This window comes from Dipodomys ordii, unplaced genomic scaffold, assembly GCF_000151885.1.
Source record: "Dipodomys ordii isolate 6190 unplaced genomic scaffold, Dord_2.0 Scaffold45, whole genome shotgun sequence".
Lineage (NCBI taxonomy): Eukaryota > Metazoa > Chordata > Mammalia > Rodentia > Heteromyidae > Dipodomys > Dipodomys ordii.
The window spans coordinates 6876388-6901808 of NW_012267261.1; the positions used below are offsets into that span (position 1 = coordinate 6876388).

The following is a 25421-nucleotide window of genomic DNA, read 5'->3' on the forward strand; positions in this document are numbered from 1 at the left end:
AGCATAGGTTTATAATAGAAATCCACAATAATCAAGCTAATAGGAATTCCACTGTGAGCACAATAGGTCGGCAATGTATTTATTATTAGGCTAGCAGGGTAATGGGGTGGGGCATAGCTGTATTTGAGCCAACTTTCCATGACTTTTTTTTCCATGGGCCTCTGTAGTCAAACTCCAGAGGCAGTGGCTTATGATGATTGGTTGGTTTGCCTTTATAAGGGGTGGGCTGGGGTGGGTGGGGAAAAGCTAAGCAAAAGAAATAACATGGAGTGTTCTGCAGCTTCCTTCTGAGCCTTCTTACAGGAAATCAGGGCAGTTTGCCTGATCTGTTGTAGTCATTTTCTCGATGTCAATGTTATTAGAAGTCAGGATATCTTTTAGATAGGTCACTGTTTCTGGAGGGAGATAAGGGTTTCTTCCCAAGATCCAGACATGATCCAGGTGAAAGAGCCAGATGATGGTGGTACAGGAGTATACGAGGGCGTAGTTCTCGTAGTCGGTGGCCAGGATCCAGTATGGCGAGGATGGCATCACTGAGAACCAGGGGAAGACAGCATGAGAAAGGACCCAGGCAAGAGAAGCCACATCTGCAGGATAGGAGCCTATTGTTTGTGGTCAGGGGTTATTAACTGGTTTTTACAGTGGAATCATATGGGGCCTTTAAGAGATACTAAGCCCACTTTCCTGTACTTCTTCCTTAGTTTCAGATCTGCAGATGGTTGGTACTTTTAATGGCTCCCCAGGGATTCTAATGTTTGGCCAGCATTAAGAGCCATTGTTACATCCTCCTTCCTGGTAGAAGAAGGTTTCTTGGGGACAAGTAGGGGGTTCAGGTGTATCCAGTGGACCAGTGCACATGGAGTTATCACCTAGCCAAGTGAGTAAAGAATATAGGGCTAGGGCCCCAGGATTTCAGTGTGTACCACCCAACTTTTTCTAGAATCTACCTGAGGGAGAAAGCAGAGGCTGATTTTTTTGTCCTTTCTGTATGATCCCTGCAAATCTTCCCACTCTTAATGTGGTAAGCCAGTTGGTTATGGTTTATAAGTTGTTTCTATCACAGTAGCCATAAAAGTTTCTCAATTGATATCCATAATGTGTGGAAACCCAAAGATTAAAGGGCACTCTAACTGGAGAGATGGAGAAATTACCCTATCTGGATCTAGAAACTTCCTTTGCGAATGGGCTTCTACAGTGGAGGCCCAGGCCAAGAAAGATTCATAGTCTAGCCATGGAAAAGGTACGAAGCAGAAGCTGTATGTTGTCCCCTAGAAATTCCAAATGGCTTTTCTGGGGGTGATTTACTTTCCTGGGTTTCAAGTAGCCTACTTCCTCCACTAAAAAATATCTCTCCATTATGAATGACCTGAGAAGCTAGTCAGAGTTTGGTCAGATGTTCAGGACCCAGATGCTTATCAGGAAATACAAGATACTCGAGGGCCAGCCATCAAAGCTCCTTCCTACCTTTTACTCTTCATTTATAAATACAGAAACAGAGGATGCTGGGAGGAAGCCAGCACTGTCGGTGCCCTGCCTGCCTCACTCACAAGGGTGGGAAGTCTATACCATCACACATCTGTCTGTGAGGCTCAGCTGCTCTGCATGACCCCAGTTGGAAAAAGTCTTGAACACTGCATGACTTGGTAGGGAGGGGGAAATGTTTTTGTTTCCTATCTTTTCCAGCAGCAAGAACATATACTACCTGCACATTCCCATTCTGTCTTCCCCTCACAGAGTATTAACTCTCAAGAATATGTTTTTCCAGATAGTTCCTTGTAATACAGAAACCTTCCTCTCTCTCTATTGACACTTACAACAGAGAGCTATGTCAATATAGGAGACATTGACAATCTCTTATTACAGGCATTGATTGCAATGTGAACTCTCTCTCATGGCCCTCAAGGGCACCCTTAACCCTTTCCCTCACTCTATGCAGCCTCTCTTGCTCTGGCTTCTTTATCCAGGCAGCTCCCATACCTTTCCCTCTACTTAGACCATTCATTCCCATAATCCCCCCTATACTCTGCAAGGCCCAGTGTAAATATCTAAGTCCTCCAGCCAGAATAAATCCTCCTCATCTTCCCCAGGAAACAGCTCAGGCCTCTGTGAACTCCTGTTCCAATGTTCCTTATGAGGATGGTGCAAATGATATTTGATCTTCATTCCATTCCCCAAGTCCTTCCCCATCTTTTTATTGAAAGAAACTCACTTAAGAGTTTGGAGGCATGGGAATGAAGTCCAAATCTACCTCTAGATAGTTCAGTAGCTTCCCTCATCACTCAGCTCTCCTGTTCTTCAATTTCTTTGTAAAAATGACAAGAACTAATTTGAATAAATGTGTACAGAACATGCACTATCTAAGTTTCTCTTCATGACACTGGGAAGATATTCCTAGTAGGTAAATGTGAAGTTATTTGCTCAAAGTCATATGGGTGGGAAGTGCTATTTTCTCCTTCCAACATTCCTTCCTTAACATCTTTTTCTCTAGACTTCACTGGTGTGTGTGTGTGTGTGTGTGTGTGTGTGTGTGTGTGTGTGTTTCTTAAGGGTGGTAGGGTGGTGGGATAGTGATTTCTCTTGCAGCTGGTGACTTTAACATCTGCTATGAAAGATGGAGAAGGTATCCCAAATACTTTCCAGCATTAGAAAACCTCACTGTTCGAAGCTCAGCTCTCCAGTTTGTCTCCAGGGACATTGTTCTATCCCTGTTTCCTGTGTCCATTCTCCAGTTATCTTAGAATCCAGGGCGGATTGTGATTACATCTCTCTTAGAGTCCCAACAACGTGACTAGAAAGTGGCAGTGCCAGGGCTCAAATTTGCCTTCATTCTTGCATCTCTTGCCTCCCATAACAGATGTTAGTTGTTCTACTCACACCTTCTAATTTGGGGTCTTCTGTTCCCCTGAGAAGTAACACCATAATAGGTCTCCCACCGCTTGTGCCACATACGCTTCCCTTTAGGGCTCATCTGAAGGAACACCACAGATCATCCTATGGTAAATCTGGTTGCAGATCAGCAGCCTACTGGGATGTCCACTTACGAAGGACAAGGCCAGCTTTGTCGTGCACATCATTTCATCTCAGGGCCTAACCCAGTGTATGGTATGGAGTGTGTACTCAAATACTTGTGTATTGTGCCCTGATGGATGGCACTCCGGTGTGACAAAAGTCCTTCAACTAAGGTATAGACTTCCATTTGCATATGCCTATGCCTTAAATTTCCTGAGAAAAATGGATACTTACACTGGTAAAACTTAACTCCCAGCTTGGCTGGCTCTGTAAGGTTGCTCTGGGTAGCTTCACCTTCAATTTGGTTCACCGTTCCATCAGGTCTGTAATAAGTGGAAAACAAAAGAGAAAAGAAAAGAAATGGAATTTAAATGAAGGAAAAAAAGACAACTCATTGAAAAGTCAAGATTTATGCCTTTCAAGGAACCATGGTGGCTAACATGGTGATTTCTGGTATAAGGCTCTCAAAAGCAGTCCTGGAACTGGATACTAGTGGCTCATACCTATAATCCTAGCTACTCAGAAGGCTAACGTCTGAGTCTTGAAGTTGAGACCCAGCCTGGGCAGGAAAGTCTTATGAGATTCTTTTCTCTAACTAACCACCAAAAAGCTGGAAATAGAGCTATGGCTCAGGTAGTAGAGCTCCAGCTTTGTCCTATGTCCAAGCCCCAGTACATACATACGCCACACACACACACACACACACACACACACACACACACACACACACACACACACGCACGCACGCACACTTTGCACCTTCCTTTGAGAGACCAAGTGGGAAAAGGCAGCACTCAGTGATAAGAAGTAACTATGGAAATGGTCTGGATTTCGATAATTGTTTAGGCCTTTTTCCTTCAACGCTGTTCTTTTGGACCATCTGTCATTTGCTTTTCAACCCATTTCCTGCTCCCAAACTCTAAAGAGAGGGGGAGCAAAATAGAAGAAAAATGTGGCAAAATAGCCCAACACAGAGAGAAGATTCACTTCCTCACAAATGAGAAAGAGTCAAAGGAGGAAGCTGACCAGTGAAAATAATGCAAAACATCCAGGGAGTCTGGAGTTGCAGATGCTTTCCTCTCCTTGGGTCTCAGTGGTGTCATGTCTCATCAAGGGAGCTGAGCTCAGAAGCCCATACCAGTTAAGCAAGCATCCAAGCAAGTATGGCAGATTTTGATGTGGACTAGGTAAAAACAAGCAGTAGAGAGACATGGACACTGACTTAGTGGTTGTCAGGTGATTCTAGACCTTGCACATTACAACATGTGTTTGGTTAGGCTGATGTCACTTAAGACTCACCCCTGGAAGTGCCATTTCTTTCTTGGTGGTACATAAAATGATGACCCTTCTTAAAAGTGATAGTCTTAGATTGAATACAATACTTGCACACTTTCAAGGGAACCTGGGACATTTCTGGTTAACTCCCAATGACCCCATGATCCTGTGGGGAAAGGAGAAAGGCCTGGACATGGGGGTAGAGAAGGGAAGTGCTCAGGTAGCTGAAGACCCTTCTTAGGAGGTAACAGAGGAGCTAGCTGTCCATCAATCCTCAAGCAAGCCAGCTAGATTAAAATGAAAGTAATCACATGTTAGAAGGCCAGCAGGTTAGTGCAGGTTCGTGATGATAGATGTTCTAGAAGACAGACAATAAGCAACCAGTAAGGAAGCTTGGGAAATGTGCTCTCATATTCCTGGCTGTATTGTCTGTTTGATACCAGGGGCTGAAGAGCATGCCCTGCTCTCTCACCTGGAACTCAGGCAGCTATAATACTGGTCTGTTTCTCTCTGCAGTCAGTAACTTAGCAACAACTCACTCTCTTTCCAACACAGTCCTTCCCTTTTTGCCATCATTTGTATTTTGTTCCACACAACAGTTTCCAAAACACCAGTCCTTGATCAGAAATTCACAACTTACCAATGGAAAAATGCATTTGTATTTGCAAAGGTAGTAGCAGCTTAGCCCTAAAAGGTCAAGTTTATTCAATGATTACGACATGCCGAACACTGTCTTAAGAGTTTTACATGTGTTTCCTCACCTAATGCTCAAACAGTCTCATGGAGGAGTATTTTATTATTACCTACAGGATAATCCTAACTAACCTATGATCACATACTGAGTGGCAGAACTAGGATGTAATACAAGGCAGCTGAACTCTAAACCCACAGTTTCTCTGATTCTGGCTGAGAATTCCCTTGCCCAGATTCCCTGCCACACCTTCTCATCTGGTAGCCATCCTAAAAGGAGAAGCCACATCTTTTCCTGAGCTAATAAGCTTTGCTCCACCTACTCTGTGTCTCAAACAGGTGCAGTCTTAGAGGCAGAGCAGCCCAATACTCAGGGTATGGTTAGAAGGCCCTAGCCACTCCAAAAGAGATGGAGAAATAGAAGGAGAAATCTCTGATTTGTGGTCTTAGAATGGGAAAAAAATACTTAAAATAAGATCATTACAACTTGGTTGCCTACTTTGATTTGAATAAAGGTCCTCTAATGTCCATGTTAAAGGCTTTGGCCTTAGGGTGGTGCTATTGGAGGTGCGGGGTTGAGGGGACTTTTGGAAGTGGAGCTTAGTGGGAAGTCCTGGGGTCACTAGGGTGTGCCCTCAAGGCAATTGTAGGACCCTGGTTTCTTCTGATTTCTCTTTTCTGCTTTCTGGCTCCTGAGGGGAGTGGTTTGCTCCACTCCCACCATGATGGGTCACCCTTACCTGAGGCTTAAAGGATGGGGTGCTGGATCTCAGACTGGTACTTCCAGAACCATAAGCCAAAATAAACCTTTTCTCTTTCCAAGCTAATTACCTCTGAGATTTCACTGTTACATCAAACAGCTGACTAATAAGGGCCTATGAAATTCCTGTGAGATCTCTGGTAACTGCATCTCTATTCTTGCAGCCCTTTCCTGAAGTTCTGAAATGAGCTGGACTTGTTCTTTTTTAATAAACATCCTTCCTTCACTACTCTGATTTATGCAGGAGTACAGGGTCAGCTGTTAGACAGGGAGGTTGGTGGATAGTGGATGGCCACAGAGAATCTCTGTGAGCCTAGGAACTCCACATGATAGTAGTTGTTTTCTTGGTATTGAACACAGTTCTCCAAACCTATAGCAAACAGGAAGGACAACCTTTCCCAACATTATCTTGCACCTGTCTTCAGTTCTCCTCTCTATTTCATTTCTCCTGGATTCAAATGCTAGCTTTTGTTTTTTTTTAAATCATTTATCCACTGTGTAGTAGTTAACTTACTTTTCTCTACCTAAGTTTCTTCATCCAAACAAATAGGATTAACAATAGTTCTTACTTCAGGGTTATTATGAGCATTAATGAGCATGTATTAATTTGCATACATGCACACATACAATAGTATCTTGCACATAGGAAATACCTAACGTGTTTGTTGATGCTGTTACCTTTGTGGACAGAAGGTGGCTGGGAAGGACTTCTTGGTGCTGTTTAAGTGTATATTTGCTTCCCAACATGTAAATATTGGCTCAAATGTCAGTGCTAAAAGCCCTCAATAGTTGGGTGAGAGTGGCTCATGCCTGTAACCCTATCCACTCAGAAGGCTGATATCTGAGAATCACAGTTTAGAGCCACCCTGGAAAGAAAAATCCTGGAGACTCTATCTCCAATTAACTAGCAAAAAAAAGCTGGAAGTAGAGGTGTGGCTCAAGTAGTAGAGCACCAGCTATAAGTGAAAAAGCCAAGTGAGAGCACAACATGCTTATTTCAAGCCCCAGTATTAACACACACACACATACACACACATCTTAGTAATCAAAATGCATACTCCTGAAGGATCCCCTGTTTGCATAACCTAGAGTGAACATATGTGTATATAGGAATTTGATTCTTGCCTTAATGAAAAGAGTTTCCTAACATGTAAATCTGCCCAGAGACAGGATAAACTGTCATGGGAGGTGAAATGTTCCCAGTTCCAAGCAAAGCTGAAGGTTTTTGTGAGCAGATTCAGAAAGGGCTTGGGGACCATTGGTACAAGGTGGTCCCAATGTCTTTGGTACCAGTGCTTCTCATAGTGAAGGGTACTGTTGAGACCTTAGTGCTTCTCCTAGGGCATGGTATTCATCAGTGCCCAGCAGGTAGCTAATGAAATAAATGACTGCATTTTAGTCCTGAGGCATGCTTATCTTCTCCCTGACTCCAATTACACAGGTACCAGTCACCCCAGGCCAGCACCATGCCCGGACTCTGTGAGTAGTCTCTTACCTCATCTCCTGGTTTAGCACTTTGATGTTTCCATTTCCCTTTAAAGAATAGTTTGCTTGGATGCAGTTTCCTTTTTCAAAGCTCACTGGGATCTTCTCAATTTCATACCATCTTCCAAGATACTGTGGAGACAACAAATAGAGCAAAACTCTGGGTCTCACCGGGGACCTGCGAACTCTATCCTGTTGTCCTTTAGAGCAAAGCCCTTTCCTGGGGAAACCAGCAAAATAGGCTGCATTGTTCCCCGTGTAACTGAGCAAGACATTGATTCAAATGAGAACAAATGAATGGGATGTGTGCTGCTCTGGTTGAATGCTACATTCTATTCCTGAAGGGCTCTTTATTTAGGTATGTTCTCAATGTCCTCTTCAGTCAAAGCCTGTGTGAAATTCCAGATCCTAAAAAGGAAGGGATTAGTCTAGATGTTGGAAAAGAATCTTCCATTTCAAAGGTTTCAGGATTTTACAAAGCATCTTTGAAATTTGTGCAGTCAGACATGTTGGCTGTAGGGCACTAGGACTCAAAGTTGGTTGTGACCCTGCACCAGAAGTTGGCCACAAAGACTTCCGACAGGTGCTCAGGATTCAGATGACATCCCTCTGCAGGACCTTGTTCTCCATCCAGAACTTAGAAGTATAGTGTTGTCTTTAAAGAAGCTGCCACTCTGCCCGTAAGGGCCAAGGGACCCCTCATACTGTTAAAAAATGCCTAGCATAGACAATACCAAGTTATAACTTCTGTGGAAGGCTGTTTGGCAACATTTAGCAAAACTAAAAATACACTTTGACCTAGCAATTTTACTTCTGGGAATACATTTTTAAGATTATTTGTTTCAGTACTGTTTGTAATGAGAAGAGACAGGAAATGGTCTAAGTGAACATAAATAGAGTGCTAGATAAATAGTACATTCATCCAAAGGAACTTTATACATCCTCTTTTTTTTTTTTTTTTGGTCAGTTGGGGCTTGAACTTGGGCCTGGGTGCTGTCCCTGAGCTCTCAGCTCAAAGCTAATGCTCTACCACTTCTTTTTTTTTTTTTTTGGTCAGTTGTGGGGGTGACCTCTGGGCCTGGGCGCTGACCCTCAGCATTTCAGCTCAAGGCTAGCACTTTACAACTTGAGCCACAGTGCCACTTCCAGCTTTTTCTGCTTATGTGGTGCTGAGGAATCGAACCCAGGGCCTCATGCATGCAAGGCAAGCACTCTACCACCAAGCCACCTTCCCAGCTCCATGCTCTACCACCTTAAGTCACAGTGCCACTTCCAGTTTTCTAGTAGTTAATTGGAGATAAGAGTCTCACGGACTTTCCTGCCCAGGCTGGCTTTGAACCACGATCCTCAGGTCTCAGCCTCCTGAGTAGCTAGGACTAAGGCTTAAGACACCAGCACACAGTTTTGCATCCTCTTTTAAATGACTGATATGCAATTATATCTCAGATATATTTAATGAAGAATGGTAAAGAGCTAGGTACAAAATGATGTAGTAGCTATATCTAAGCTACTTTTTGTGCAAAAATAGAGGAAGAGGTTATGATATTAGCTTTCTATTGTGGCATAATAAATTACCACAAGCTTAAAACAACTCAGACTTATTATCTCATAGTTCTTGTAGTTCTGATCTCAGCTTCATAGACTAAAATGGAGATGTGGGCCACATTCTTCTCTGGATGCCCTAGGGGAGAACTTTGCTTTTATCAGGTTTAGGGGTCACCTGCTTTCTTTGGTTTTGAACTCCCTCCATTTTCAACACCAGCCAAAGTAGATCAGATTCTTTTTATATTGTATCTCTGATGCTTTTTTCTTTCTCTGACTCTTAATACTTCATCAGATCTCTGTTTGATCACAGCTCAGAAGGGTTCTCACATTTAAGGGATTACATGGTTAACCTGGAATAATTCAAGCTAATTCAATAATAATAATAATCACAATAATAAGTGGCCAGATTAGCCTGAGTTTTATTATTGAGCCACATCTACAGAATCCCCATTTCCACATAAAGGAATTTAGCCACTGGTTCCAGAGTTTAGGGTGTGGCCACTAGAAGCCACTATTCTGCTTTCTATAGGTATACACATATTTTCTTGTTTGTGAATACATTGTTTCTAAAAATATACATAATCCTCTATTCTTATTGGTTATTCCTGGGGAAGGAAATTGAAGTACAAAGGAAACAGGAAATTTTTTTATTGTGTATTCTTCTGTACCTTAAGTTTTTTTGGTTTTGCTTTATGTTTCTATGAGGTGCTGAAAGCAAGCCCAGAGCCTTATGCCTGCTGGGCTAGCATAGTACCAATAAGCCACACCCTCAGCCCTCTTCTGCACCTTTAGAACTTTAAACTATTTGAGTATACTTAGCTAATCCAATATTAATTGAAATTATTTTAGAAATTTTAAAGTACTTTATTATTCAACAAAGCAAATAGAAATGAGCTCATCTTCAGAATGTCAGAATGAGACTGCAAACAGGAGGCAGTTACACTGCTTCCTGTCCAATTTCACACCTGCATTTCCTGTGCACCTTTACATACCCTCATTATCTACCCACATATACCCACATTTATGACCACAACTGTCCACTCATTTGTTCATGCACAACTATTAAAAATGCTGAACTTTCCAGGTGCTAGTGGCTCATGCTTGTAAGTCTAGCTAACTACTCACACCTATAATCTTAGCAATTCAGGAGGCTGAGATCTGAAGATCACAGTTTGAAGCCAGCTCAGGCAGGAAAGGTCATGAAACTCTTATCTCCAATTAATAACCTACAAAACAGAAGTGGGGCTGTGGCTCCAAGTGGTAGAGTGCCAGCTTTGAGGGAGAGCTTAGGAACAACACTCAGGTCCTGAATTCAAGCCCCATGACTGATCAAAAAAGAAAAAATGCTGAACTTAACATTCACTTAACATAAAAAAGTAAAGCTAAACTGGCTTCATAGATGTCTTCAGAAGTAGTTCCAATTTATAATACATTTAAAACAGCTTTAGGGCTGAAGTTGTAGCTCCTGTGGCAAATTACCTGCCTAGCAAGCTGAAGTCCCTGAATTTAAATCCCAGTATAACCAGGGAGGTGGGGGGAAGGGAGGGAGGGAAGGAAGGAGGCAGGCAGGCAGGCAGACAGACAGGCAGGCAGACAAAGAAGCAAGGGAGTGAATGGCTGGTTGTTCATTCCTACTAGTCCAGTTACTCAAGAGGCTGAAATCTGAGGATCATGGTTTGAAGCTAGCTAAGGAAGATAAATACATAAGACCTTTATCTCCAATTAAAAAACAAAAACAGAAGTGAAAGTGTAGCTTACATGGTAGAGCTCTAGTCTTGAGTGAAAAAACTAAGTAAGAGATTGGAGCTCTAAGTTCAAACTCTAGTGCACACACACACACACACATACACACATTAGTATTTTATAAATACTAATCAATTATAATTTCCAAAGCATCTTGGGCCTTTCAACCTCAAAATTGAAATAAAACTTAAATTCCTTGGATCTTTCATTGTGGTCTACCAAGTTTACCTAAATAAAGGATCGTCCCTTAAAATACTAATGGAGAAAGTCACTGTAGGGTTCAGTATAGATCTCGTTTTCCTAACCCCACTTGTGGGAGCTCCTTCAACACTGAGGATACTGCTTCTGCCCCCTCAGTCTCTAGCCCCTCTTCTCACATTTTGACTCATTCCCGTATACTTCCTGTGGTATTAATCTTGACTGTTAACTTGGTTGGATTAAGAAACACCTAGGAGCCAGGTTCCAGTGGTTCACTCCTATTATTCTAACTATTCAGGAGGCTGAGATACAAAGATCATAGTTCAAAGCAAAATATCTGCAAGGTCTCATCCCAACAGAAAAAGCTGAGTGTGGTGACAAGCACTTGTTATTCCAGATGAGACAGCAAGTTTAAATAGGAAGATTGAATCCGAAGCTAGCCCAGGCAAAAAAAAAAAGGAAACCCTGTCACGAAAATAAAAGAGCTGAAGGCATGGCTCATGTGGTAGAACACCTGCTTAGCAAATAAGAAGCTATGCTTGAGTTCAAACTCCAGTTCTGTCAAAAGAAAAGGAGATTAATAAAGTACTACATTGGGTGAGTTTGTGTGGGGGTTTCAGAGACAATTAGATCTTAAGGGCTCTGACTTAATCAATAGACAAGTCTCTTGATGGATTCATAATAGGATGACATTATTGGGAAGTGTTGAAAGGTTGGAAGTGGGTCTAATTGGAAAAAATGGGCTATGGGAGAATGTTCTTAGGTAGCTTTCTCTTGCCCTAGCTTCTTCCTCTTTTATTTCTTCTGCTCCCTGGCCACCATGACATGAACTACTCTGTTGTGCCACACCCTCCCTGACTTGATGGACTGACATTTTTGAAACTAGGAGCCCAAAGAAACCCTTTGTCCCTTAGGTTGTTTCTGTCAGGTATTGGGACTATGATAATGCAAAAGTAACTAAAATTGTTATACTGTGTGACCAATAATCGTTCATACTGAGGGCCAGTGACTGATAATAACTTCAGTGTTACTCATACCCAGGGTGTTGCTTCTTTTAAACAAATAGAGAGTTCGACTTTTGCCACACCTTATTCACATCAAAATTCTCCTGCACCGGAGGAGTAGGGCATTTTCCAAGATGGAATGCTTGACCCTGGGCCACAGCAAACAGACCCGCCAGTGGGAGCAACAACATCATCTTCATCATCTTGGGGTCTGGAAACAAAGTAGCTGAAGTTGTCTGAGCTTCCTGGGGACACACAATGGTGGAGAAAGATTCTGGTAAGTGCCTGGCTTTCAGCATATGTCCTTTTCAGTTCATGCCACCCCTCAGCCTGTGGGGTACCTGTGTGATCATCCATGACACTGTGTGGTCTTTTGAACCTCATTTGAATACCCTCAGCCCGTGTTTAGCTTGCTGTGTCCATTTGTACCCTACTCCCAACACATATGTATCTGCAGGATGGGCACCAAGTCTAGTTATCCTCAGAATTACTCTAGGGCCTCACGCTGTCAGACTCAATAGTGTGTATTTAGGGTGTGATGGGAGACAAACAAAGGGGAAGTGAAACCTTCCAACCACCTATGAAATAACAAACAAAAACAAATCTAAGTAAGGCAAAGCATTGAGCATCCTATGAGATTCCTAAGGGAAATGTCCCCAGCCTCCATACCCTTGAACCGTTCTACCAACCCCAGAAATAGATTTAAGACTATAACAGAGAACAGTATTCAGGGGAGAACAGGCTCAAACTCTTCCTTAGCCACCTACCAAATATAACCGTGTCCAAGTTATGACCTTGGTTCTTGGCCCCTAGAGTGGGAATGATAATCATACCTGGATACCTTATGAGTCTTTCTGTAAATTAAATGAAGCCATTAATATAAAGCCAGTGTTGGTGGCATGTGGGGTTATGGTGGGAGGATCTCTTGAGCTCAAAAGTTCAAGACTAGTGTAGGTGATATAGGGAGAGGCTACCTCATGAGAGAGAGACAGACAGAGAGAGAGAGAGACAGACAGACAGACAGAGAAATATGTATAATTTAATAAGTAAACTTAACAAATGCTAGTTATTGAAATCAGAGACAGTGTCATACTTTCTAATTTTTTTTGGGGGGGTAGGGTCGTGGAGCCTGAACTCTGGGCCTGGGCGCTATCTCTCAGCTCTTCAGCTCAAGGCTAGCACTCTACCACTTGAGCCACAGTGCCACTTCCGGCTTTTTTTCTTTTTGCTTATGTGGTGCTGAGGAATTGAACATGCAAGGCAAGCAAGCACTCTACCACTGAGCCACCTTCCAAGCCCCACTTTCTAATTTTTTAATATTGTGTTGAGGGCCTTTTTTTTTTAGGTGCTAGTCCTGAGGCTTGAACTTAGGCCCTGGATTCTGTCCATGAGCTTCTTCTTCTTCTCCTTTTTTTTTTTTTTTGCCAGTCATGGGGCCTGAGCTCTGGGCCTGGGCACTGTCCCTCAGCTCTTCAGCTCAAGGCTAGCACTCTACCACTTGAGCCACAGCGCCACGTCTAGCTTTTTCTGCTTATGTGGTGCTGAGGAATGGAACCCAGGGCCTCATGCATGCAAGACAAGCGCTCTACCACTGAGCCACCTTCCCAGCCCTACATGAGCTTCTTTGGTTTGAGGCTAGTACTCTATCACTTGAGCTATAGATTCACTTCTGGCTTTTGGAAGTTTACTGGAGAAAAGAGTCTTATAGACTTTCATGTCCAGAGGTGGATTCAAACCATGATCCTCAGATCTCAGACTTCTGAGTAGATAGGATTACAGGCTTAAGCTACCAGTGCCCCACTTGAGAGCCTTTTAATTAATTAATTTGTTTGTTTGTTTTTTCCGAGTCATGGGTCTTGAACTCTGGGCCTAGGTGCTGTCCCTGAGCTCTTCAACTCAAGGTGAGCAATCTACCACTTGAGCCACAGCATCACTTCCGGTTTTCTGGTGGTTAATTGAAAATAAGAGTGTCAGATTTTCCTGCCCAGTCTGGCTTTGAACCACGATCCTCAGATCTCAGCCTCCTGAGTAGCTACGATTACAGGCGTGAGCCACCAGCACCTGGCAAAGCTTTTTTAATAGATGATGAGCATTTAACTTTAGAAGGACTGTCAGCTGGTGTGTAACTGTGCAATGAGCATTGCAACTTAGAGATGCTGAGGAGGTGGGGAGGGGGCTCTGTAGCTGGAGAAGGAAGGGTGCTGAGGGCAGGTTGTGGGAAGCCTGGGCTCTTCTCTGCCCCCTTTACTGACTTGCCCTCAATCTGCTCCCTTCCTTATGACTCCTTGCCTGTAACTGCCCACAAGCTATTTCCACCTCTCTGCCTTTCTCTCTGTGATGAGATGACTGAGTCAAAGCAAGCAAAATGTTCTCAGATCTGAGCACTGAAAAGGATGTGTCACAACAGGAATAATTATAACTACTTCATTATGAGTCTCTGAACCTCCAAATAACTTTAATAATCAATAGCTTTTCTTCTGGAGGTTTTGTTGCTTGGGTTTCAAAAGAACAGTTATATAATGAGTAAGAGCTCAGGCGGGAGCTGCCAGCTGGTGTTGGTGGAGGAGGGAGGAATAGCTGCTGAGGTGCCCTCTATCAAGTCTGAATTGGGACCACCATTTTTGGTCTTGGAGATTCCATTGCCCACCAGCTTCCACTGCCATGTAAACAGCACCTGCTTTTTCACCTTTGGGAAGAGGGAGAGTTTGTTTAAATCCACCCAACTTTGCATTCATTTTCAAGGGATTCCTGTATCCCTAGGAGCTCTTCCCATCAGTCCCTGGGTATCAATAGCCTCCTGTCTCATAGCTTAGCATGCTCTTTCCCTAGGCAACACTAGGCCCATTTAGTAAAGGCCGTAAATGATTAGCCTCTACCCCACTTTTCCTTGAGATAGCACTCCTGTGGGGCAGCTATAATCATATAAGGCAGCAAGATCCCCTAACGCTCACAGGTCATATGGGTCACCTGAGAGGGCACGCCTTTGGGAGTGCAAGATTCCCAAAGTCTTGGAGTTTATAAAAATTCCCCTGAGACAATAGCCAGGACTTCCTCTCCCTTGTGAGAAGGGGTCTTGCCTGTCCCTTTACTGGCAATAAACCTTTTCTTGGTTCTTTGTACCTAGATGTCTGTGTTGTTTTCTGGCAAAGTCTAATTTACTCTAACATGAACCTTAAAGGGTAACACACAGTGTGCATCCTCTACAGGGTCTCTTTGCACTTTGAAACAATGATAATAGAAGTTCCATGTCTTACTTTGACAAATGTCTTATTACAAGACATTCTCCAGTAGGCTGAAACACATTTTGGGTGCGTAGGAGAATTATAGAACAAAGATAATATCCTTTAGCCATATCTCTTGCAGAGAAGCCTCATGGTTGCAAGAGGTTGGTTTCTATGGCTAAAACTCCTTCAGAGAGGGGAGGTTAATAGATTCCTAATTTCCTATGTCCCTTCTATTTTCCTTGCCTCAGCATTTATTGAATATATCATTAATGTATACATATGGGCTTGGGTAAGATATGAATTATTTATAAGCATATATTCTCATACCTTCTGATACCGTAGGAAGATTATCCTAATGAGTGTGACTTTTAAAAACAAATTTAAATTATTTTAGCCTACTCTCAAATAACTTAAGAGCAAACTAAGCACTGGTGGCTCATATCTGTAAACTTAGTTATTCAGGAGGCTGAGATCTGAGGATCATGATTTGGAGCCAGCCCAGGCAGGAAAGTCTGTGAGACTCTTATTTCTAATTAGTCCCCAAAAGTCAGAAGTGGGGCTGTGGCTCAAGTGGTAGAGTGCTAGCCTTGAGCAAAAGAAGCGCAGAGACAGTGCCCAGACATTGAGTTCCAGCCTCAGTAATGGCACAAAAATGACATAAAATAAAACAAATAACTTACCAGCGATTCTTCCAAGGCTGAGATGCATTTATCCAAGGCCAGGCTCTGAGTGTGGCCAATATTCACTGAGCCTGTCTGTGGGAAACCCTAGCCACAGTTCCTAGATGTGCTCTACACTAACTGTTCAGTATCTCCTTTGAAATTAACCTGCACTAGCATTCTCCTTGTACTGAGTGAGGTTAGTCTGCCCAGCTTCTTTCCTGACATACCATAAGACCAGAATTCAAACCTAAGTCTCCCCAAGGCTACCTGGGTATCAGTGTGGACCTCAGGGAGCTGTAGAACATTAAGACTAGATTTTGAGGTTTCTCACGATAAAATCAAATATGTTTCCCAAATAAATAAATCATAATGACTCATTTTAGTCTTCCAATCTAACAAGAACAATAGATTTCAAACAAAATATTCAACATTCTGCTCACCTGATTCCAGTTTTCACTTGGTTTTTTATAACCAGGCACTACGGGTTGTGTGCAGAGTTCATGTTCAGTCTGGTGCATGGAATTTTCTCATGGTCTTGTGTACTGGAGGAGGGTGTAGGATATGAGGAGACTTTGGAGTGAGTACAGGCCTGCTGCCTAGTGTATCCACACTTCTCACTTACATAGTATTTGTTTTATTATCCTAATTAGTTGTACCTTACACGGCTGAAGAAAAATGAGACCAAGTTAGTGAGGCCCCTGTACAAGCACTCCATGGGCTGCAAAGGGGCAGTGCAAAGCCATTCCCTGGTAAGCATCACTTGTCATAAGTAAAAACAAAACCACAGTACATACCTTTTGATCAAGATGAAAGCAGTTTCTGCATGCAGCATCAGCCACGTCAAGATGCCGGTCTTGGCGAGTGGCTTCTCCCAAGTCCTTTTATAAGCATCTATCAGGTCATTGACATTTAGTAGTCATGCCTGCCACACCCCCCACAGTTCAGGAAGGCCAGCCTAAAAGCCCAGCTCTGTATGAAGTACAAAGATGGGGTGTTCTATCTGTGCCCTTCCTCCAGTTTCCTTCACAGCTGCTCCCCGGAGAAGACACAATGAGATATTGTTTATGGATGTGAGAGAAAGACAAAGCACATCTTCATTCAAAACATCTTTTCTTTTTTGCCTTGTGGATTTTCTAATTTAATTTTTCCCCCATCAGAATGTACTTTTAAGTTCCTGTAAAATGAACTGTAGCATGTTTTCAAACATCTGGTATTTATTTTTCCTTACTTGTGAAAATGAAAAATCAACAATCTCATTTCCTGCAATGGATCAGGGATTTCACCCCAAGCCTGGAATGTAGCTCAGGTAACAGAGCCAGCATTAAAAATCAGACCAAGCTTGCTGAGTGAGATGCAGCACAAGTCCCTACTTCTCTGAGCCTCAGTGAACTAGAGACAGATTGCTATTATAATCTCCAGCAGACATACCTCTTCAGTGCAGATGAAGCTGAAGTTGAGACATCATAGTACTCTCAGCAGCTCCTCTCTTAGTACCCTTTATGACCCTCAAAGCTACATATTCTAGGCAGCTCCATATTGCTAGGGGTGGAGGAACGGAGTGTAAATTGAAACCTAGAAGTAGTTTTTGTTGGATCACATTAAGTTATCTGCAGAGCAGAGAGATGATCAAAGATTTGAAATCTGGATGACTAGAGAGGAGTTTCCACTTCCATCACAGATTGCCTGCAGTGCAGAATGCCAAATAGACTAATTCAAGTATGACAAACATTCCAGCTTGACTGGCACTGTAACCGCTAACTCCTCAGTTTCAATAACTAGAAAACTTCCAGGTCATCAGAGGAGTCAGCCGACATAGCCATGTTGGTTGAGATATCAGGAGGCCACCTCAGACCTACCTTTGCCTCTAACAAGCATGATCTCCAGGGCACCCACAGAGATGCGTAGATGGCACAGTCTTTAAGGACTTGAGCATCTGTGATTCACACAGACTCACAATCAACTGAGCATGAATCATGTGGTGAACAGTCACTCGGTGGACAGCAGAGGAAGGAAGGGCTCAGGAGACTGAATACATCCTAGCTTCCACTCAGACCCATGAGACCTTGAGGAATGGGCAATCAGTGGTCTCTCCAGGATGGTGAAGCACCTAGGACATGCCCCCAGTTTGTCCTGCTACAATTGCAGTGTCTTGATAGGTTGATACTTACATTGAAGGGCTGAGTCTGAGAATCTCCCAACAGCCTGGCTCAAGAGGCCTCCTCACATTAGGGGTTGTAGAAAGAGCACAGGTTGCAGGTCTGTGACCCACAACATAAGGCTTCCTGGCCCAGCTTTGTCATTACCTAGCACCACATTGGCCTTGGCAATGACCTTCCTCTGTCCAGATCAAAGCTGAATCCTCCTGTTCCCATTCTAGTCTCCTGTGATTGGAAATAGAACCTACTATGGGAGGAAGGCAGGACCCAGGCAGGGCAGGAGGTGAGAGAAAGTTAGGGGAGGGTCACACTAGCCTGGGGACCATTAGACCCCTTGGATCCCACACATCTCCCTTTACATCTTTTCAGGCCTTAGAGGCCCCTGTCTGCTTTCCACCTTCCACAGACACCAGGCCTACCAGGCCCTATGGGCCGGGACTGACCAGCTCCCATTCTTCTCCATATGTCCTCCTACTATGGGAAATAGCAATAGAGACAGTAGAGTGAAGATGAGGAAGGAAGTAGGGGCAAGGAGTTTGCCTGGAGAACAGCATCTGCTGCTGTCTTCAGATGATGCTGTTTATCTGAACCAGAAAATGGCCTCCCTTTTGTGCACCAGGCTGCTCTCATGGAAATAATGAGAGTTGCACAACCCAGCATGTGATTATCTAACCTATCTTGTGGTCACAAAGGAAGAGCTGTGAGCCAGCCAAGAGGCGCAGACTCCCCAAGGCAGGATTTGGAGCTTTTGTAAATTCCAAACAACTTTCCCAGTGAACTATAGTAACCCACCACCATGCAGAAGAGATGGAGCCATGTCCTTACAGGGTTCATTTTGATGGGAAAAATCTCATCAGCATATGATGCTCAGGGTCTCAGCCAGCCCCGTGAGCTTGCCCAACACTCAGCCAAGAGGATACTTGGTGGAGAAGAGTGTCTATCTCTCCTGAACCTGGTAACTGAGAATATGCCATGCTTCCCTGAAGTAGGTAGTTTGTCTGTCTAGTGGACTGATTGAGTCTTCCACCAGAATGGAGCACTGATTACTCCGTGTGTGTGTGTGTGTGTGTGTGTGTGGTGTATGTATATGTTGTGTGTATGTTAGTACTGGGACTTGAACTCAGGGCCTGGATGCTGTCCCTGAACAAGCTGGGACAGAATCCAGTTATAACTCCATTTCTGTTTCTGTGGGGTTAATTGGAGATAAAAGTCTCATGGACTTTCCTGCCTGAATGAGTGTTGAGCCATGATCCTCAGATCCACCCTCCTGAGTAGCTAGGATTACAAGTGTGAACCACTGGCACTTGGCAGTAATATATATTTTAACTAAGGAAAATTATGCCAAATGTAGGACTTAGAAAGTATAAGCACCTCATAGCCCCATAGTTTGGGAATAAGCATTGTTATGTTCACACCTGTTCTTTAGGTGTTCATAAACAAGTCTAAATATTCTCAATACTATTCAGTGTTCTAAAACAAGTTTTGTTAGGGTAATACATCAATTCACTTAGATCTGCCTTATTCTCCTGCCCGCTGTCAACTGTATCACCATTTCTGTGGGTTTTTTTTTTCATTGTCACTTCAATTCTTTTTTTAAAATGGAGTGTACAGAGAGGTTACAATTCCATAGTCAGGTAATGAATGCAACTCTTGGACAACATCACCTTTTTCTTTCCTTGCTCCCAGCTTCCCTTTTCCATCCCTGCCTACAGGTTAAATAACTCATTTCCCACATAGTATATATTGAATCTTATGACTGCATTTGCTCACCTTTCCATCCTCTGCCTCTCTTTGCCACCTCACAAAAGACAACAATAAACCAACAAAAACCAAAACAATACCAATAATAACAATAAAATCACGTATCCATTTTCTTCAATTCATTTTGATAAATAGTATTTTAGATATTCAGAGGAGTCACACCTTTGGGTTCCTCCTCTAAGAGTATCCTTTGTGTGTGTGTGTGTGTGTGTGTGTGTGTGTGTGTGTGTGTGTGTGTGTGTGAGATAGAGCTTGAACTCAGGGCCTGGGCACTTTCCCTGAGTTTCTTTTGCTCAAGGCTAGCACTCTACACTTGAGCCATAGCTCCACTTCCAGCTTTTTGGTAGTTAATTTGAGATAAGAATCTCCCAGGCTTTCCTGCCCCAGATGGCTTTGAACCACAGTCCTCAAATCTCAGCCTCCTAAGTAGCTAGTATTACAGGCCTGAGAAGAGTATCCTGAGAAGAGTTCACTTGTAAATGCATAAAGCCTTGAATAAGTTATCATGTCCAGTTGTATTTTAGGTGTAGCTTCCACATGGGAGAGAAAACATGCACATTGCCATTTCTTTATCAGCATGGCCAGTGGTTTCATGAGCAAACAGTCCTTTGTTTGAATGATGTTACATCATATAGGTGATTGCTTCAGCAACAAAAATGGAATTATTTTGGTGATCATTTGGGGCAAAAAATAGAGAACTATTTTGTTTTAAGTAAAACAAACAATAAAGTCATCCAGCTGGGAATGTCTTTATTTCTTAGTAAGCGATTCTTTCAATTACCAGAGTCTTCTTGAATACCCTGCTAAAGTGCTTTTTCTTTAATCGAGTTAAAACAAAGGGGAAACATGGCTGTACTTTTCATGTGAAAACCCATCCTGAGAGGGTTCCTGAATGTCTATTTCCTCTTTATGAGTTGGCTTACATGTCCTCCTCAATTCTTTCCCATGCTGTGCTTTGTGTTTCTACAGTACATATTGCTCTGTCTTCAGCTCAACATTCTGAGTTACCCATGGCTGTCATGTCTTCCCTCCTCCTGGATGCTACCCCCAGGCAGGGGTACTGGCTTTTTGCACAGAACCTGCACATACCCACTATTTATTTATTAAATGTCATTGTGTAGATGGCTGACTGAAGAGTGGAATGTTTACTTCTTAGTACTTACAGACTAATATTATGAAAGAACAAACTTATGCTTCTGTAGTCCATACCTTAGGATGCTCAGGCAAAGAGAATCTCTTGATTTCAGGAGTTCAAGACCAGCCTTGGCAGCATAGAGAAACTAAGTCTTAAAACCAAAACAGCCCAATAACTAAGACTATGTTTTCTAAGTGGAATCTAGAAGCTGAAAGAGGGTGGTACCCACACCTGCTGAAGATTAAACTGCAGAATGCTCTACTACACTTGAATGAGCGATTGAAGTCAGTGTCCTCCAGCTTCTGGCATGTCTTAGCTTCAGTGTCCTCAATTTGCCAATCAGATTTGCAGCATAGAGTTTTGGCCCAGTCAATGACCTACCTCTGATAACTACCACTCTGGGAATTCTCTACAAAAATCCTGTCCTGAATATGCCATGTTTGGGGCCATTTATTATTCAGAACTGCTTTGGTGTGATGTCCTCGAGTTACCAAAAAAAAAAAAGGTCTTCTTAATATACTCTATTATTTTTTTTTTGGACCACTGAGTCCAACCTCTTTTTTCAAGTTAACTTTATAGACTTTATAGTTTATTCAGAAGCTCTCTTTCCTCTCCCTTCTGCCCCCCTGTGGCCATTTGTTGTTAGGAGCTAGAACCATCTGAAGATCAAAGGTGAACAGGAAGAAAGCAATCAACTGTGGAAACCAGAAACTTGATAGGGTAGAAAAGAAGATTGCATTGGAAGGCAGGAGGCCTAGGTTCATTTATTCTACAACGTATATCCTCATGCAAAAAACCCAAGCATATTCTGACACTGTTTCTAAGCCTGCAACAGTGAAGAAGAAAGACAATGGAAAACCATCAACATTTTGCCCATGTGGTTTTGTCTATAACAAGCACTTTTGTCCATAAATTTTTGTTTTGGTTACTGTACTCTTTATTTCTTAAAATTTTAATTTGACTTGATTTCAATTATGCTAGGTCATATTTTGGTTTCCTGCAGAGGAAGTTTTGAGTTTATCTCTTACTTTTTTAAACATGGTCAGCATTCATTTTTTTAGATTTATATCTGATCAATTCAAACATCTGAAGTCTTCTCTTTTTTTTGGAAGGGGGTGCCTGTACTGGGGCTTGAACTAAGAGCCTGGCACTTTCCCTTAGCTTTTTCACTAAAGTATAGTGCTCTAAGCTGGGCACAGGTGGCCCATGCCTGTAATCCCTAACTACTCAGGAGGCTGAGATCTGAGGATTATGGTTTGAAGCCTGCCCAACTAGAAAAGTCCCCATGGGACTCTTATCTCTAATTAACCACTCAAAAAAAAACCCCCAAAAACAAAGCAACACAAAACCTGGAAGTGGTACTGTGGATCAAGTGATAGAGTGCTAGCCTTGAGCATTCAAAGAGGCTCAGGGACAGTGCCTAGGCTGAGTTCAAGCCCCATAGCTGACAGAAGGAAAGAAAAGAAAGGAAGGAAGGAAGGAAGGAAGGGAGGGAGGAAGGAAGGAAGGAAAGAAAGGAAAGAGAAAGAGAGAGAGAGGGAGGGAGGGAAGGAAGGAAAGAAGGAAAGAATAGTGCTCTATTACTTGAGCCACACTCAAAAAGCCACTTCTGGCTTTTTGCTGGTTCATTAGAGTTAAAAGCCTCACAGACTTTGCTGCGCAAGTTGGTTTTAGACCACAGTCTTCATAGCTCAGCCTGCTCAGTAGTTAGAATTATAAGCATGACCTACCAACATCCAGCAGTTTGTTTTGGTTTTGAGAATGAATTTTGCTATGTAGCCCAGGCTGGCCTCAAACTCCGGATCCTCTTGCCTATACCTCATGAGTGCTGAGGTTAACAGTGTGCCCCAGGGTACCCAGCTTTGGGTGGTTGCTTCCTGTTTATTAACTCCATTCATCACATCGTGAAAGGAAGGTATGACTACAATTCCCATGAGACACCAGGACACTCCAGAACGGGCAGGGGAGCTGGTCATATAATTTGGCTAAAGTGATGAAATGAGAATTTAAATATGGATCCAACTCATATATCTAACATCATGTTGTTGCCCCAGCACAGAAAAAGAAAGGTTCGATTAATACCTCCCCATCTTCTCAGCAGAGTGAAGAGGTATCAACAGCCCACTAATTCCTGAGAAATATTAAGGGCTCTGTTTTCTTTTCCTTTCCTTTCTTTCTTTTTTGCCAGTCCTGGGGTTTGAACTCAGGGCCTGAGCACTGGCCCTGAGCTTCTTTTGCTCAAGGCTAGCACTCTAGCATGTGAGTCCTAGCACCACTTCCAGCTTTTTCTATTTTATGTTTCTTTTTTATGGAGGAATCTAACCCAAGGCTTTATGCAAGCACTCTACCACTAAGCCACATTCCCAGTCCCAAGGGCTGTGTTTTCTGAAGCAGGCTGGCAGACTTAGTGGCCCAAACTCCAGAAAGGCCACCTTACTTATCATTCAGTCCACAGCCCACCAGTCACCCACCCATCAAGTTCTAGGTCTGGAACATCTGCAATCAGTTTCCAAAGCCTTTAATGAATGGTCAGTCAAGTTATCGTGACCTTAAGCCTTTCCGGATGTTTCTCAGGAAATAGTCTTTGTCAGGTTTTGCAATCCTGAAGAAAGCAAGGTCTGTTCTTGCGAATTCATAGAGGGTCAGTAGGCCATACCTTTCCTTGGGGATCAGATTAAGGCTTTTTCCATGTGGAAGCAGTATTTTATAAAATAACAAATAATTTGGTTTCTGCACAGGTCCAGGAATAGGGGTATGATGGTTTGGCTTGGCTCTTTTATTTACATAGAGGAGCTTAGAGAGTTTTCCAATTTTTTAGCAAAATGTTTGACTATCCGGTTTGTATTATCTGGAATCCTGGATCCTACAGGAAGTTGGTTTGAGATATATTTCTGACCCTGGATCTTCTATTTATACATTTATGGAATTGTGCCTATATCAAAGTAAACCATGGTCTAGAGAGGATGAGAACCCTGTCAGAGGATATCTGGGAGGCCCCTTCTTGGTTTGCCTTTTGTTTTTCCTCAGTACTAGGGATTAAACTCAGAGCCTCATACTTGCAATGCAGGTACTCTACCGCTTGAACCACGCCTCCAGTCTCTTTGGGCTGCCCAGGCTGGCCTGTGGTGCAATTCTGCTACTTGTGCTTTCCATGTCGTTGGGGATGATAGGCATGTGCCACTGTCCCCAAGCTTAGTTGATATGGAGTCTTGAAAATATCTTTTTGCCCATTCCTGCCTTGTTATATGGGAATTCGATCACAGGATACAGAGAAGCCACATCTTGAGAAGTCAAATCAGGAATCTATATCAGAAAGCTGGCAACTATAAGCAGACACATGTCCCCCAAAATACTTGCAGCCTTGAATGCATTTAATAGTTAGAAAACTGAGCCTTCAGGGTAGTAGAATTTTAAAAACAGCAGAAAAACAATCTTAGCAAATCAGATCAACTCTGATGGAGAGTTGAAGAGGGACGCCATGGTGACCTCAGAGTCAGGAGACATGAAGCGTGGTGCAAAATGGCAGCTGAGATGGTGGAGCCTAAATAGGATAATGGGCAGAAGGCAGGGTCTCAGGAAGCTCCAGAGTTCAAAGTCTCGCAAGTTCCTGATACAGGTCTGGCAAGTCCAATAACCTATAGTCCAAGTCCCTGCCCCTGCCTTTAGGAATTCAGACATGTCTATCATCTTGGGGTGGGATTTTACCTTCATCCACTAAGATGCCAAGATGGTGCCAGTTAGACCCACTATCCATATTTCAGCCTCAAGTCTCAACCCCTTGATCTCTGCTTCCTAAGTAGCTAGGGTTACAAGTTCGAGTCATGATGCCCAGCTTCTCTGATCAATTTGACATTCTGCATTTCTCATTCCTTTATCCTCTGGAATCTCAATATATTTTAAGCAAGATCATCTGAGAGTGGAGGCATGGAGGGAAGTTCCTCAAGGCTGGGTAGGGAGATTGGAAAACAGGAAGTAGTGGGGTCATGGCATCTGGGGAGGGCCCTGGGCAGTAGAAGGACAGACCCAGGCTCTTAGGCATCAGGTGCAGTCACCATCTGGATGAGGGCTGAAGCATGTACACACTCATCATGGCTTTGGGATCACTCATGAAATGCAGGAGCAGCCTGCATCCAAAGATATCTGGGAGCTATGTATTGTCTTGAAAAAGAACAGAGAGAAATGAAGGAAGTATGTTTGGAGGAGGTGGGAATGGTGAAAGGAACATCCTGCTATCTCCTTGATTATTTTGTGCCTGAACAGAGTTTCTGATGGCAGAGGGTGGTAGAAGACATATCACTGACTAATGAGCCAGCTGTGGGATACTGAACACTCCTAAGACTAATATTTTAATACGTTATCTTTTTTAAGCTAGTGACAACTATGCCAGGTAGGTAGGATTACAGCCATTTCATGGAGAGAGTAGACTCTCAGACAGAGGCTGTCATGGGCACAGCGAGTGGATAAACTGAGATTCACATCTCCAGCTCCTAAACATACATTTCCCTATTGTAAAGCACTTCACAGAGCACATCTGCACTTCCCTTCTTGTGAGAGGGAGCTGTTTGTGGCTCTTAAGGTGCAGTCTAGGTCCTCTTTCTCTGTCTCTGTCTCTCTCTCTTTCTTTCTCTCTCTCTGTCTCTCTCTGTCTCTGTCTCTCTCTCTCTCAGACTAGGCCTCACCCAAACTTGAAGAATAGGATTTCTGTCTTCATTCAAGTCCTTAAGAAAATGATCAAATGTGATGGATTGATTGATTGATTTTACTTTATCAAAAG

The 25421-nt window shown here is 43.0% G+C and overlaps 1 protein-coding gene across 1 annotated transcript; it reads right to left on the reverse strand.

Annotated features, from left to right (window-relative positions):
* Positions 1 to 297: 297 nt before the first annotated feature.
* On the reverse strand, positions 298 to 11912 carry Apod (apolipoprotein D). Its single transcript, XM_013019410.1, has 4 exons — positions 11793 to 11912; positions 7230 to 7351; positions 3244 to 3332; positions 298 to 533 (listed from the first exon to the last, which is right to left on the reverse strand). The coding sequence occupies exons 1-4, from the start codon at positions 11910 to 11912 to the stop codon at positions 298 to 300; spliced, it is 567 nt and encodes a 188-aa protein (XP_012874864.1).
* Between the last annotated feature and the right edge of the window lie 13509 nt (positions 11913 to 25421).